The sequence below is a fragment of the Pan paniscus genome, chromosome 15, assembly GCF_029289425.2.
Source record: "Pan paniscus chromosome 15, NHGRI_mPanPan1-v2.0_pri, whole genome shotgun sequence".
In the NCBI taxonomy this organism is placed as follows: Eukaryota; Metazoa; Chordata; class Mammalia; order Primates; family Hominidae; genus Pan; species Pan paniscus.
In genome coordinates this window covers 51,392,978-51,406,891 of record NC_073264.2, presented here as the reverse complement: position 1 = coordinate 51,406,891, position 13,914 = coordinate 51,392,978, and the positions used below count along the sequence as shown (strand labels likewise).

General features: G+C 41.3%; 1 protein-coding gene across 2 annotated transcripts in view; it reads left to right on the top strand.

The window, feature by feature from the left end:
- The window catches only part of L2HGDH (L-2-hydroxyglutarate dehydrogenase), a 69,702-nt gene that overhangs the window by 44,450 nt on the left and 11,338 nt on the right, over window positions 1-13,914 (top strand). For both annotated transcript variants that reach the window (XM_034937524.2, XM_003831733.4), the window contains exon 9: window positions 2,213-2,344. In XM_034937524.2, coding sequence (XP_034793415.1) covers window positions 2,213-2,344 — 132 coding nt within the window. The remainder of the gene's footprint in view (window positions 1-2,212; window positions 2,345-13,914) is intronic.

Below are 13,914 nucleotides of genomic sequence, written 5' to 3'. Positions count from 1 at the left end.
TTCTTGATACTCTACTTATTGGGTAAATCCCCATATTTGTGATTGGTATATTGAATTTTGTATTAATCCAAATTAAAAGCTTTGGAGTGGATGGGGTAGCAAAAAAACAAACAAACAAACAAACAAACAAAAAAAATGCCTTTTGGAATAAGCATAACATTTTAACTACTTTAAGAAAATTCTGATGAGCTGGGGTTAAAAAGAAAAGGCTGGCCGGGCGCGGTGGCTCATGCCTGTAATCCCAGCACTCTGGGAGGCCGAGGCAGGTGGATCATGAGGTCAGGAGATCAAGACCATCCTGCCTAACACGGTGAAACCCCGTCTCTACTAAAAATACAAAAAATTAGCTAGGCGTGGTGGCTGGCACCTGTAGTCCCAGCTACTTGGGAGGCTGAGGCAGGAGAATGGCATGAACCCGGGAGGCAGAGCTTGCAGTGAGCTGAGATCGCTGCCACTGCACTCCAGCCTGGGCGACAGAGCAAGACTCCATCTCAAAAAATGAATGAATGAATAAATAAATAAATAAATAAATAAATAAATAAATAAATAAATAAATATAAAAAGAAGATAAGGCCAAGAGTCATTCATATATCTGGCAATCCAAATCTTGTATTGCTAAGTTTCCAGTTTTATTTGGTGGGGGGGGAAATAGATTCTCTCAAAATCAGTAGATGGCTATTTTAATAAAATCATTTTGAGCCAGTCTCCATCATTTTGTAAGCCACTGGAGAAATTACTGATGACGAAAGTAATTTCCTTGTGTAGGAAACTAACAGTACGATTGTGTTGACCTAAGATGCAGATTCTTTACTATTGTAAGAAATACTGAATTAGGTATTTTGTTTGGTCCTTTTACCAATGTTTCTCTCTAAAGGGTTTCACATGAAAATCACTAGATTTTCCTGTTTAAGTCACTAGATTTAAAGCTATACTTGAGTTTCACCCTCTATGGATTCTGAAACAGAAAGTTTAGGATGGAGCTTCCTGGCACATGTAGTTGTAAAAATATATACATATGTGCATCTAGGCTTTGCAGAGTCTCACTTGAAAATCACAACTAAAGTTTTTTTGGTTTTTTGTTTTGTAATTTTGAGACAAGGTCTCACTTTGTCCTCACTGCAGCCTCAACCTCCTGGGATCAATCAGTTCTCCCACTTCAGCCTCCAAGTAGCTGGAACTACAGGCAGATGCTACCATGCCCGGATAATTTTTGTGTTTTCTGTAGAGACAGGGTTTCGCCATGTTACACGGGCTGGTCTCGAACTCCTGGGCTCAAGCAATCCACCTGCCTTGGCCTCCCGAAGTGCTGGGATTACAGGCATGAGCCACCACACCCTGCCTAAACAACTAAAGTATTTTACCTCTGGCTGACTAAAGAAATCTAGGGTAGATGTCCCATTTCTTTCATACCCTGCCTTTTAGGTGTGTTGAAGGCATCTAATATTTCCATTAGAAAGCCTTGATGTTGGCAGGCTTTATAGAGTTCCAGTTTGAAACCAGCACTCCTTGGGAATTTGAGTTTAGAGGGTGTTTACCTCTGTATTTTTTTTTTTTTTTTGAGTCAAAGTTTCACTGTTGCCCAGGCTGAAATGCAGTGGCACAATCATTGGTTACTGCAGCCTCAAACTCCTGGGCTTAAGCGAGCCTCCCACTTCAGCCTCCCTAGTAGCTGGAACTACAGGCACACACCACCATGCCCAGCTCTGTTTACCTCCTGAGCTGATGAGGTTTCCTTCTGATATTGGCCAAAAGTTGATTTTCATTGATTCATTGATTGATTGGTTGATTGAGAGAGGGTCTCTCTCTGTCGCCCAGGCTGGAGTGTAGTGGCACGATCTCAGCTCACTGCAACCTCTGCCTCCTGGGTTCAAGCAATTCTCCTGCCTCAGCCTCTTGATTAGCTGGGATTACAGGTGTGTACTACCACACCTGTCTAATTTTTGTATTTTTGGTAGAGACAGTGTTTTGCCATGTTGGCCAGGCTGGTTTCAAACTCGTGACCTCAAGTAATCCGCCCGCCTTGACCTCCCAAAGTGTTGGGATTACAGGCGTGAGCCACCACTCCTGGCCTTGATTTTCTTTTAATCTGTAGTTTTTCTGACTTTGCCTAGAGTTTTGTGATGACATAAAAAAAGAATCTAATAATTATAAAGGTATTTTACGTAATAAAGAATTCCTTTCTCTCATAAAGATTTTTTTTCTCTGTTTTCAGTGGCTTGATTAAACTGGCATCCCAGCATTTTTCCTATGGAGTTACTGAAATGTATAAAGCGTGTTTTCTTGGTGCAACAGTGAAGTATCTTCAAAAATTCATCCCTGAAATTACTATCAGTGATATACTTAGGTAAGGAAAAGGGATAAGGAGTGTAAATACAGTCCTGACCTATGTGAACTTGAGAGGTGGGTCTGACTTGGTGATTAGTAAGCACCATTTCAGAGTCAGTCTGCATATGCACTGAATTTTTGTTTGCTTTCTTTCCCAACATGTTGTTGAATTCCCTTTGCAGTGCATTTATTGGGCATTGCTACATCATGGCCCTCAGTGCTGGTCCATTTATAATTATCTAGACTGCCTTACAGCTCTAATCTGAAATCTCTATGACAGCTTTATTGTGATGCTACCTTAGCCTTTTTGTCTAACTATCACTCCTGATAAAAACAACTTGCCTGAATTTTTAAAAATCTCTCTGGCCAGTTAGTCTTGTGATTCCAAAGCCTTTTGGCCTTAATTTTGTATAAGATTATTGATCACTATGTTAACTAATTAGGTAATAAGCACATTAAAACATTATATTTTGATTGATTCTTAAAACTTAAAAAAAACCTTTTAGGTTTGGGGTACATGTGAAGGTTTCTACATAGGTAAACACATGTCATGGGGTTTATTGTACATATTATTTTATCACCCACATATTAAGCCCAGTACCCAATAGTTATCTTTTCTGCTTCTCTCCTTCCTCCCTCCCTCCCCACTTAAGTAGACTGCAGTGTCTGTTGTTTCCTTCTTTGTGTTCATGTGTTCTCATCATTTAGCTCCCACTTATAAGTGAGAACATGTGGTATTTGGTTTTCTGTTCCTGTGTTAGTTTGCTAAGGATGATAGCCTCCAGCTCCATTAAAACCTGTTAGAAACGCACTCCTAGACCTGGCATCTCACCTTGCTTCTTCTCTACTTCTTTTGTTCTTTCTTGGACCTTACTGCACTCAGGGACTCTACTTTCAGGATAGAAGTGGAAAGCAGTGTGGTAACAATCAGAGTCCTTGCTACAGGGGTGTGGGGCAAAGTAAGGACAACTTACATCTTTTATTTTTATATTTTTTCTGGAATGGAGTTTCGCTCTTCTTGTCCAGGCTGGAGTGCAATGGCACCATCTCAGCTCGCTGCAACCTCTGCCTCCTGGGTTCAAGCAATTCCCCTGCCTCAGCCTCCTGAGTAGCTGGGATTACAGGCATGTGCCACCACGCCCGGCTAATTTTGTATTTTTAGTAGAGACAGGGTTTCTCCTGTTAGCCAGGCGGGTCTCAAACTCCTGACCTCAGGCGATCCACACGCCTCGGCCTCCCAAAGTGCTGGGATTACAGGCGTGAGCCACCGCACCCGGCCACATCTTTTATTCTTAAAGATAAAAGACTTTGGCACGGCGGCTCACACCTGCAATCCCAGCACTTGGGAGGCTGAGGCGGGTGGATCACCTGAGGTCAGGAGTTCGAGACCAGCCTGACCAAAATGGAGAAACCTTGTCTCTATTAAAAATACAAAATTAGCCGGGCATGGTGGCACATGCCTGTAATCCCAGCTATTTGGGAGGCAGAAGCAGGAGAATGGCTTGAACCTCGGAGGCAGAGGTTGCAGTGAGGCAAGATCACGCCATTGCACTCCAGCCTGGGCAACAAGAGCAAAACTCCGTCTCACAAAAAAAAAAAAAAAAAAAAAAAAGATAAAAGGCTTTCTAGACTTGATCTGTAGATTATTCTTAATACCACCCAAACCTACTTTTTCCCCTCTTTGGTAATGTTTTTAGTGTTCACCTTTTTTCCTGGGCAAGCCATTCGTTAGGCCTAATCAGCAGTGTACTTTGAGGTACTCTCACCCTCCATTTACAATCCATCCCTCCATGAATTTTCTTAGCACTAGATATCTGCTTTCTCTGCAACAGCTGCTGAACTAGCCTGGTAAAAAATGTCAGCAGGCTTGACTGTGTATCTGTGAAGAGAGCAATAATCATGTCAGCTGTCTCTCTTAGGGGAGCGTCCTCGTTTAAATCTGACTCTAATGTATCATTCTGAGACCAGCATGTTTGAATCCTTAGAAGATTAAAACTCAGCTAACGTTTTTCCTCTTATCTCTTTCACTCCTCTATTCACCTTCTGAAATAGAAGGGATAAAAATATCTAGCCATTATTTTCTTTCACTCACTTATAAGTAAGGGCTTTTATGTTTTCAGTGATCTGCTTTAGCAAACTTGTGATGTTTTATATCTGAAAATAGACTGGTCAAATCTGGTTTCTATTACTGCTATTAATATTCCTTGGAAAACAAACGAGGTGAGCATAGTGAATTCTGTATAAAAATAGTTGCAGTGAATTCACTGCCTGTATTCAGTTACCACCCTTTATAGAAGCCTGAGGAAAACTTTTTAGACCACTGGATTTCATATGGTAGAACTGGACTTCGGGCTTGTGGTTATTAGTGAACTCTCCTGTCTCTGGGTGTAAGGGTGTGAATTTCTGTTACCAATTTCATTGGCATGTAGTAGAAAAGGGCACAGCACTGCAGGCAGGTGCATTTGGGGACAAATTCAACCCAATCACAGATGAGTTCCTCTTTAAAGAGAGAAAAGCTAACTAATTCAGCAATTCCATTTGCTTCGTCTCTTGATTCCTATAGTTATTAAGTGCAGGAAATTATTAATAACAAAAAGGAAGCTGTAGAAGATATGTTTTTGGGTTTCTCGGGGGGAAGATACGTTTGATACCATTTGTATAAGTTTTAAAACAAGTATAGCAAAACCATATATTGCTTACGGATTACACATGTAGTATGAAAATAAAAATGAGCAGGGGAGTGATAAACACCTAATTCAGGAGAGTGGTTACCTCTGGGGAGGGAAGAGAATGGGATCTTGAGAGTTCTACAGAGGCTTCTATCATATCGGTAATGCTTTGTTTCTTAAGCTGTTAGATAAGAAAATGGGTATTCATTGTGTTATTCTCTCTTCCTTGCGATAGCCTGAAATATTAAATAATAAAAATAAGATCAATAGACTTTTTTTTTTTTTTTTTTGAGACAGAGTCTCAGTCTGTTGCTAGGCTGGAGTGCAGTGGTACAATCTCGGCTTACTACAACCTCCGACTCCCTGGTTCAGGCGATTCTCCTGCCTCAGCCTCCCGAGTAGCTGGGATTACAGGCACGTGCCACCATGCCCAGCTAATTTTTGTATTTTTAATAGAGACGGGGTTTCATAGAGAGCCAGGATGGTCTCAATCTCCTGACCTCGTGATCCTCCTGCCTTGGCCTCCCAAAGTGCTGGGATTACAGGGGTGAGCCAATGCGCCTGGCCAAGATCAATAGACTTTTCCACAGCTTGAAGCCTAAGTCCTGCCTTGTCTCCTTTGTCTTGCAACCAGTATACTAAACCATAAATGCCCTTAGTATTGCAGTGAAAGCACATCAGGCATTAGTAGATAGTAAAAGATAGTTGAAGCAACACTTTCAGTGGGGTGTGTTTCCCAGGATGGTGTCCTTAAATTTCATTAACCACTGAAGGGCACCCAGGTTGACTTCTCATTGCTTAGCCAGAGCATTTTGGGCAATAATTTACTGGTGAACATGAGATTGGAATATAAAGTTAAAATCTGTTAAATATTTGCATTAGATAAACTTCTCATTGTTAAATGATGGTCTCTAAGACTCTTAATGTTAGCTCTAGGCCAGGCACAGTGGCTCATGCCTGTAATCCTAGCGCTTTGGGAGGCTGAGGTGGGAGGATCGCTTGAGCCCAGGAGTTTGAGACCAGCCTGGGCAATATAGTGAGATGCCATCTCTACAATTTTTTTTTTTTAATTAGCTGGGCAGGTGCATGCCTATAGTTGTAGCTACTAGAGAGGCTTAAGTGGCAAGATCCCTTGAGCCCAGGATGCTGAAGCTACAGTTAGCCATTATTGCACTACTGTCCTCCAGCCTGGTGGAGAGAACAAGACCCTGACTCAAATATATATATAGCTCTAAACTTTAAAAATTTGTTCTGTGATTAATTTTGACATGTTAATCTAACAGCAGTTTGTATCTGTTAGCACTGTAAAGATGTAAAAGACGAAGACATATATGTCACAATTTCCCCATTTTCAATTTGGAAAATGTCTTCTGTGGGGAATTCTAGAGTAAACTTTTAGGCAAGATGTTTTCATAGCAAGTGATAACTAGAGTGTGTGAAACACAAAGGTGCAAAACTCAAACATTTCTACAATAAAGTTGTAATGGCTTATGGTGATCTAGATTAGGGTTTCTCAGTCTTGATGCTATTGACATATTGAGCCAAATAATTATTTATTGTGGAGGAGTGTCCAGTTCATTGTATAATTTTTTTTTTTTTAGATGGAGTCTCACAGTGTTACCTGGGCTGTAGTGCAGTGGTGCCATCTCGGCTCACTGCAACCTCTGCCTCCCGGGTTCAAGCGATTCTCCTGACTTAGCCTTCTGAGCAGCTGGGATTACAGGCGCCTGCCACCACACCCGGCTAATTTTTTGTATTTTTGGTAGAGATGGGGTTTTACCATGTTGGCCTGGCTGGTCTCAAAGTCCTGACCTCAGGTAATCCACCCGCCTTGGCCTCCCAAAGTGCTAGCATTACAGGTGTGAGCTACCGTGCCCAGCCATTGTAGAATGTTTAACAGCATCCCCAGCCTCTACTCATTCTCCTAATTGTGGCAACCAAAAATGTGTCGACATTGCCAGATGTCCTGTAGGGGGCAAAATCTCCTTTGGTTGAGAACCACTAGTGTAGAGAATTTGGTAACCTTCACACTACAAAATAGTAATAAGAGTCTGGAGGAAGTATGATAAACATCCTTGAAATACATATAGCTGAGAGTAAGGGAAAGTAAGGGGCATCCCAGAGCAAAAAACAGAAAGAAAATTAAAATTCATACTAAAAGGAGTTGGTGCTGATGCTGACTTGGAGAGGTGGGGATGGTTTGCTAATTTTAATAACTGAGGGGCTTGAGTTATATTTTTAATTTATGTGTGACTCACGTATAAAATATGTAGATCTTAAATGCTTAGTAAATTTCGATAATTGTACAAACCATATCCACCACTCAGAACAAGATATAGGACATTAGGGACTTGTATTTTAATTGCCACTCAAGTGCTGAAAAAGAAATCTTAGGTCTATACAAGGTAGAAAGTTGGAACTGAGACTCTAATGTAAGGCCCCCTAGGGGCTCTTGAAAGGCTATACCCTCAGAAGAAAGGAAGTCTGGAAAAAAAAATATTCCCCTTGGCACTGGGAAGTATTAAGGAACTTTGTCTATCTTGGTCTTGGGGATGGGGAGTGGGAGGAATCTTCCCAAAAATCTAGAATCCCTCAAAGCGCTTAGATTTTGAACGTATACCACCAGCTTGGTTTAGGAACTGTAAGCTAACAAATTAACTGAAAAAGTGGCGCCAGACATTTCTGGATCCTGCTTCAATCAATCAATCTCTCTCTCTCTCTCTCTCTGTCTTCTTCTCTCTCCTTCTTTCTCCCTCCCTCCCCTCCCCACCCCCTCTAATTCAAGTAAATTAGAGAGACTAAAAATCAGATAATTTGACCACAAAATGACTACTGACACTAAGCAATTATTGGTTTATAATTATTTTTAAGAATTTTTTTTTTTAAGAGTCTCGCTCTGTCTCCCAGGCTGGAGTGCAGTGGCGCAGTCTCAGCTCACTGCAACCTCTGCTTCCCGGGTTCAGGTGACTCTCCTGCCTCAGCCTCCTGAGTAGCTGGGATTACAGGCATGTGCCACCATGGCTGGCTGATTTTTTTTTTCCTATTTTTAGTAGAGATGAGATTTTACTATGTTGGCCATGCTGGTCTGGACTCCTGACCTCAAGTGATCTACCCACCTTGGCCTCCCAAAGTGCTGAGATTACAGGTGTGAGCCACTGCGCCTGGATAATTTTTAAGAATCTTTTTAAAAGAAATACACATTGAGGCCGGGCGGGGTGGCTCATGCCTGTAATCTCAGCACTTTGAGAGGCCGAGGTGGGTGGATTGCTTGGGCAGCCTTGGCAACATAGTGAGATCAGCCCAGGTGACATAGTGAGACCCCATTTCTAAAAAAAAAAAAACAGAAAGGAAAGAAAACAAATACACACTGAAGTGAAGTGGTATGCCATCTGGGATTTGCTTTAAAATAATTCAGTGGTGGTGTTGTGGCTCATGCATATAGTCCTAGCTACTTGGGAGGCTGAGGTAGGAGGATTGCCTGAGCCCAGGAGTTTTAATCCAGCTTAGCAAGACAACATGTCTAAAAAATAATAAAATATGGTTGGGCTCAGTGGCTCCTGCCTTTAATCCTAGCACTTTGGGTGGCTGAGGCAGGATTGTTTGACCTGAGGAGTTCAAGACCATTCTGGGCAATACGAGACCTTGTCTCTAGTAAAAATTTAAAAAAAAAAAAAAAAAAGAGCCTGGCGTGGTGGTGCGCATATGCCTGTAGTCCCAACTACTCAGGAGGCTGGGGCAAGAGAATTGCTTGAGCCTAGTGGTCGAGGCAGCAGTGAGCCATGATAACACCACTGCACTCCAGTTTGGACAACAGAGTGAGACCCTGTCTCAAAAATAAATAAAATTAAATACAAAATTATAAAATACTAAAATAAATAGGTCAGGCACCATGGGCTCACGCCTGCAATCCTAGCACTTTGGGAGGCTGAGTCAGGAGGATTCTTGAGGCTAGGAGTTCCAAACCAGCCTGGACAATATAGCAAGACCCCATCTATACCAAAAATTTAAAAACTAGCTGGGTGTGGTGGCATGTTCCTGTAGTCCCACCTACTCTGGATGCTGAGGCAGGAGGATTGCTTGAGCCCAGGAGTTAAAGGCTACAGTGAGCTATGATCATGCCAGTGCACTCCAGCCTGGGTGACAGAGCAAGACCCTGTCTCAAAAAATAAGACTGGGCGTGGTGGCTGACACCTATAATCCCAGCACTTTGGGAGACTGAGATGGGAGAATTGCTTGGGCCCAAGAGTTTGAGGCCAGCCTGGGCAATATAGTGAGACCTTGTCTCTAAAAAAATATTTTTAAAAAACAATTAGCTGGGTGTGATGGTGTCCACCTGTGGTCCCAGCTATTCAGGAGGCTGAGAAGGGAGGATTGCTTGAGTCTGGGAGGTCAGGGCTGCAGTAAGTTGTGGTTGTGCCACTGCACACCAGCCTGGGTGACAGAGTGAGGCCTTTCTCTAAAAAAAATAAAATAACCCAGTGGAGAGACATTGGTGTTGGATTGGTACATAGATGAAACAAGATTGGCTGTGTGTGTATAATTGTTGCAAGTGGATAATACATACATGGGAGTTCATTATACTGTTGGTTTTCTTTCTTTTTCTTTTTTTTTTTTTTAACTTTTTGATGTGTTTAAAATTTTCCATTAAAAAAAAAGTGCTCTCAGGATAGTAATAGAAGCAAATGTAAAACCACTGCAGAGGGACACACCCTGAATCCAACCCCTCCCAGATGATTCCCACAGATAAAGTCGTACTGAACAGAAACTCACAATCAGAAGTTACAAACCACCATAAGTGACAGTCAGCAGATAAAATAAGTGGCAGAATTAGACTTCCAACAACTATGGGTAATAGTAATAATAGAAACTGTAAAGTAAATATGCTTCAATTAATCAAAAACAAGGTAATGAAAACATGAAAAAAAAAACAAAGAAAAAAGAACTAGGCAAATTAGTTGGAAACCACCTAATGAGAATTTCTGGAAATAAAAATATAGTTTTTAAATTTTAAAACTCAGGCTAGGCTTGGTGGCCCACTTCTGTAATCCCAGAACTTTGGGAGGCCAAGGTGGGAGGATTGTTTGGGTCCAGGAGTTCAAGACCAGCCTAGGCAACATAGTAAGATCCTGTCTCTACAAAAAGTTTTAAAAATTAACCAGGTATGGTGGTACACACCTGTAGTCCCAGCTACTCTGGAGGCCGAGGAGGGAGGATGGCTTGAGCCTAAGAGGTCAAGGCTGCAGTGAGCTGTGATTACACCACTGCCCTCCAGCCTGGGCAACAGAGCAAGACCCTGTCTCAAAAAAAAAAAAAAATTAAAGGAAAAACCTCAGATGACTAGGTTAGACAGCTGGTTAGACCTACCTTAAGAGGAAATTATCGAATTGGAAGGTAACTCAGAAGAATTTAGAAAGCAATACTGCAAGATAAAGATGTATCCACAGAAGTTAGAAGACATGGGGTTGGGCATAGTGGCTCATGCCTGTAATCCCAGCACTTTGCCAGGCCATGGAGGGTGGATTACCTGAGGTTAGGAGTTTAAGATCAGCCTAGCCAACATGGCAAAACCCCGTCTTTACTAAAAATACAAAAACTAGCTGTGGTGGGCACCTGTAATCCCAGCTACTTGGGAGGCTGAGACAGGAGAATCACTTGAACCTGCGAGGCAGAGGTTGCAGTGAGCTGAGATGACATCATTGTACCCCAGCCTGAGTGACAGAGTGAGACTCCGTCTCAAAAATAAAATAAAATAAGACATGGAAAAGAAAACTGAGAAGATTCCAGCCTATCTCTCATAGGTGTTACAGAGAAATTGAGAAGAGGCAATCCTTTGAGGAGAGAATACTTAAAAATTTTCTAGAATTGACAGACCTCAAATTCAAGATGTACAGTGCATCCCATCTGAGTAAATAAAACTAAATACAAGATGGAAATAGATTTCCAATTTAGTAGAGAAGGAAAAAAAGAATATAGAAAACTCAATAAGTGAAGAAAGAGGAGATAGAAACCTTAGAAAATCAGGTTAGATAGCATAAAATAATATGGTAGAAATCAAGCATATCAGTAATTACAGTAAATGTAAATGTATTTAATAGTTAAGACAGATTATCAGGTTGGATTTTAAAAAATCTATGTGCTAGAAAAATGCTTTTAATTTTTTTTTTTTTTTTGTAAGACAGGCTCTCGCCCTGTCACCCAGGCTAGAGTGGAGTGCAGTGATGTGGTCATAGCTCACTGCAGCCTTCAATTCCTGGGTTCAAGCCATCCTCCTGCCTCAACCTCCCAAATAGCTAGGACAACAGGTGTGTGCCACCACACCTGCCTAGTTATTATTATTTTCCTAGAGACAGAGTCTCCCTATATTGTCCAAGCTGGTTTGGAACTCCTGGGCTCAAGTGATTCTCCTGCCTCATCCTCCAAAAGCATTGGGATTATAGGCATGAGCCACTATGCCTGGTATGGACTTATATATTTAGATTAGCAGTGGAGTTTTATAAAATACTAGATTGTCTCATTGTATTTGGAACTGGCTGTGAAGATGCCTGTTACCGCTTTTTGTAGCTGTTTTTCCAACCTGTAGTGTAATGCTTGACATATGACAATAATGTAATACAAGACTTCTCATGAATGTATGTATTTAGTTACACATTCAGCTGTTCTTGTTTCTGGACATATTTTTTTTTCTTTTTTTGAGACGGAGTCTCACTCTGTCACCCAGGCTGGAGTGCAGTGGTGCGATCTCAGCTCACTGTAACTTCTGCCTCCTGGGTTCAAGTGATTCTCCTGCCTCAGCCTCCCAAGTAGCTGGGATTACAAGCATGTGCCATGATGGCTGGCTAATTTTATGTTTTTAGTTAGAGATGAGGCTTCACCATGTTGGCCAGGCTGGTCTCGAACTCCTTGACCTCAAGCGATCCACCCCTCGAGCCTCCCAAAGTGGGATTGGGCCTGAGCCACCCTGCCCAGGATATATTTAAAAATAAAAATTAAAAAAATAGAAATTTTAAATTTTAACTTAAAGCTTTAAGTTTCTAGCCTTATTGAATGCCTACTATGTGCAAGACACAGATCTGCACATGTGGGTGATGTAGGGGTGTTGACACCATACTTGCCCTCAAGACATTTATGGTTTATGTTGCCTGAGATTTTCTTTCCTTTTTCTTTTCTTTTCTTTTTTTTTTTTTTTGGAGATGGAGTTTCGCTCTTGTTGCCCAGGCTGGAGTGCAATGGCTCAATCTTGGCTCACCGCAACCTCCACCTCCTGGATTCAAGCGATTTTCCTGCCTCAGCCTCCCGAGTAGCTGGGATTACAGGTGCCTGCCACCACGCCCCAGCTAATTTTTGTATTTTTAGTAGAGACGGGGTTTTGCCATATTGGCCAGGCTGGTCTCGAACTCCTGACCTCAGGTGATCCACCCACGTTGGCCTCTCGAAGTTCTGGCTGAGATTTCAAATAATAATACTTACTTCAATTTGAAGTGTTCTGAGGGGAAAGCATATGTAATCCTACAAAGAAAAACCCTGAAGTTGCCTTAAGTGCTTGAAAAGGGAATGAAAAATTTGGTAGTTTAAACATTTCATGTTAAAAACTTGTTTGAACTAAAATGAAATCCTAGGAAAAACATCATTATTATTTATTTATTTATTTGAGACAGGGTCTCACTCTGTCACCCAGGCTGGAGTGCAGTGGTGTGATCACAGCTCAACTGCAGCCTCTACCGCCGTTAGCTCAAGGGATCCTCCCACCTCTGCCTTCCAAGTAGCTGGGACTACAGACACTCAGACACTCCCCACCACCCCTGATTGATTTTTTTTTTTTCTCGTATATATGGGGTTTCACCATGTTGCCCAGGCTGGTCTCAAACTCCTGTGTTCAAGTGATCCACCTGCTTTGGCCTCCCACAGTTCTAGGATTACAAGCATGAGCCTCTGTGCCTGGCCAGAAAAACATTATTATTATTTTAAAATTTGGATTGTAGGGTTTTCAATATGTGGACAAGAGTATAGGGGACATTGAGAACATAATTTTTGTTTGTAAGAAAACTAAGTGTAGACATTTTTAACTGTGGTTAATCAATTTTAACCTTTATGTGCCTAGAAGGAGCAAAGGGAATGTACTGACTGATTCTCTATACAGCAGAGTTTTACATTGGACACTCAACATCAGTGGCTGGTCCTGATGTTGAGGGGAGAAATGCTACTTCGATTAGTTCAGATAAACTATAAATAGTATACAAAATAGGCCACATACCAGCTGATAAACATATGCGTCTCTACCCCAAGAAGTTTCAGCTTTCAGTCCCGTCCCTTCTTTTTGTGTTCTATGTGGTATATCTGATTCTTTAAGATTTTTTTTTAATTTTTATGGGTGCCTAGTAGGTGTATATATTTTTGGGGTACACGAGATATTTTGCTACAGGCATGTAATGCATAATAATCACATCATGGAAAATTGGTTATTCGTACCCTCAAGCGTTTATCCTTTGTCTTATAAACAGTTCAATTACACTCTTAGTTATTTTTAAATGTACAATTAAATTATTATTTACTATGGTCTCCCTGTTGTGCTATCAAATACTAGGTCTTATTCATTTCATTCTTTCTATTTTTGGGGGGAGGTATCCATTAACCATCCCCACCTCCCCTGTAAACCCCCACTCCACACTACCTTTCACAACCTCTGGTTACAATCTTGCTCTCTTACCTCTATGCGTTCAATTGTTTTGATTTTTAGATCCCACTCATAAGTATGAACGGATGATATTTGTCTTTCTGTGCCTGGCTTATTTTACTTAACATAATGACCTCCATGTTGATGCAAATGACAGGATCTCATTCTTTTTAATGGCTGAATAGTACTCCATTGTGTATAGATACCACATTTTATTTATTCATTCATCTGTTGATGGACACCTAGGTT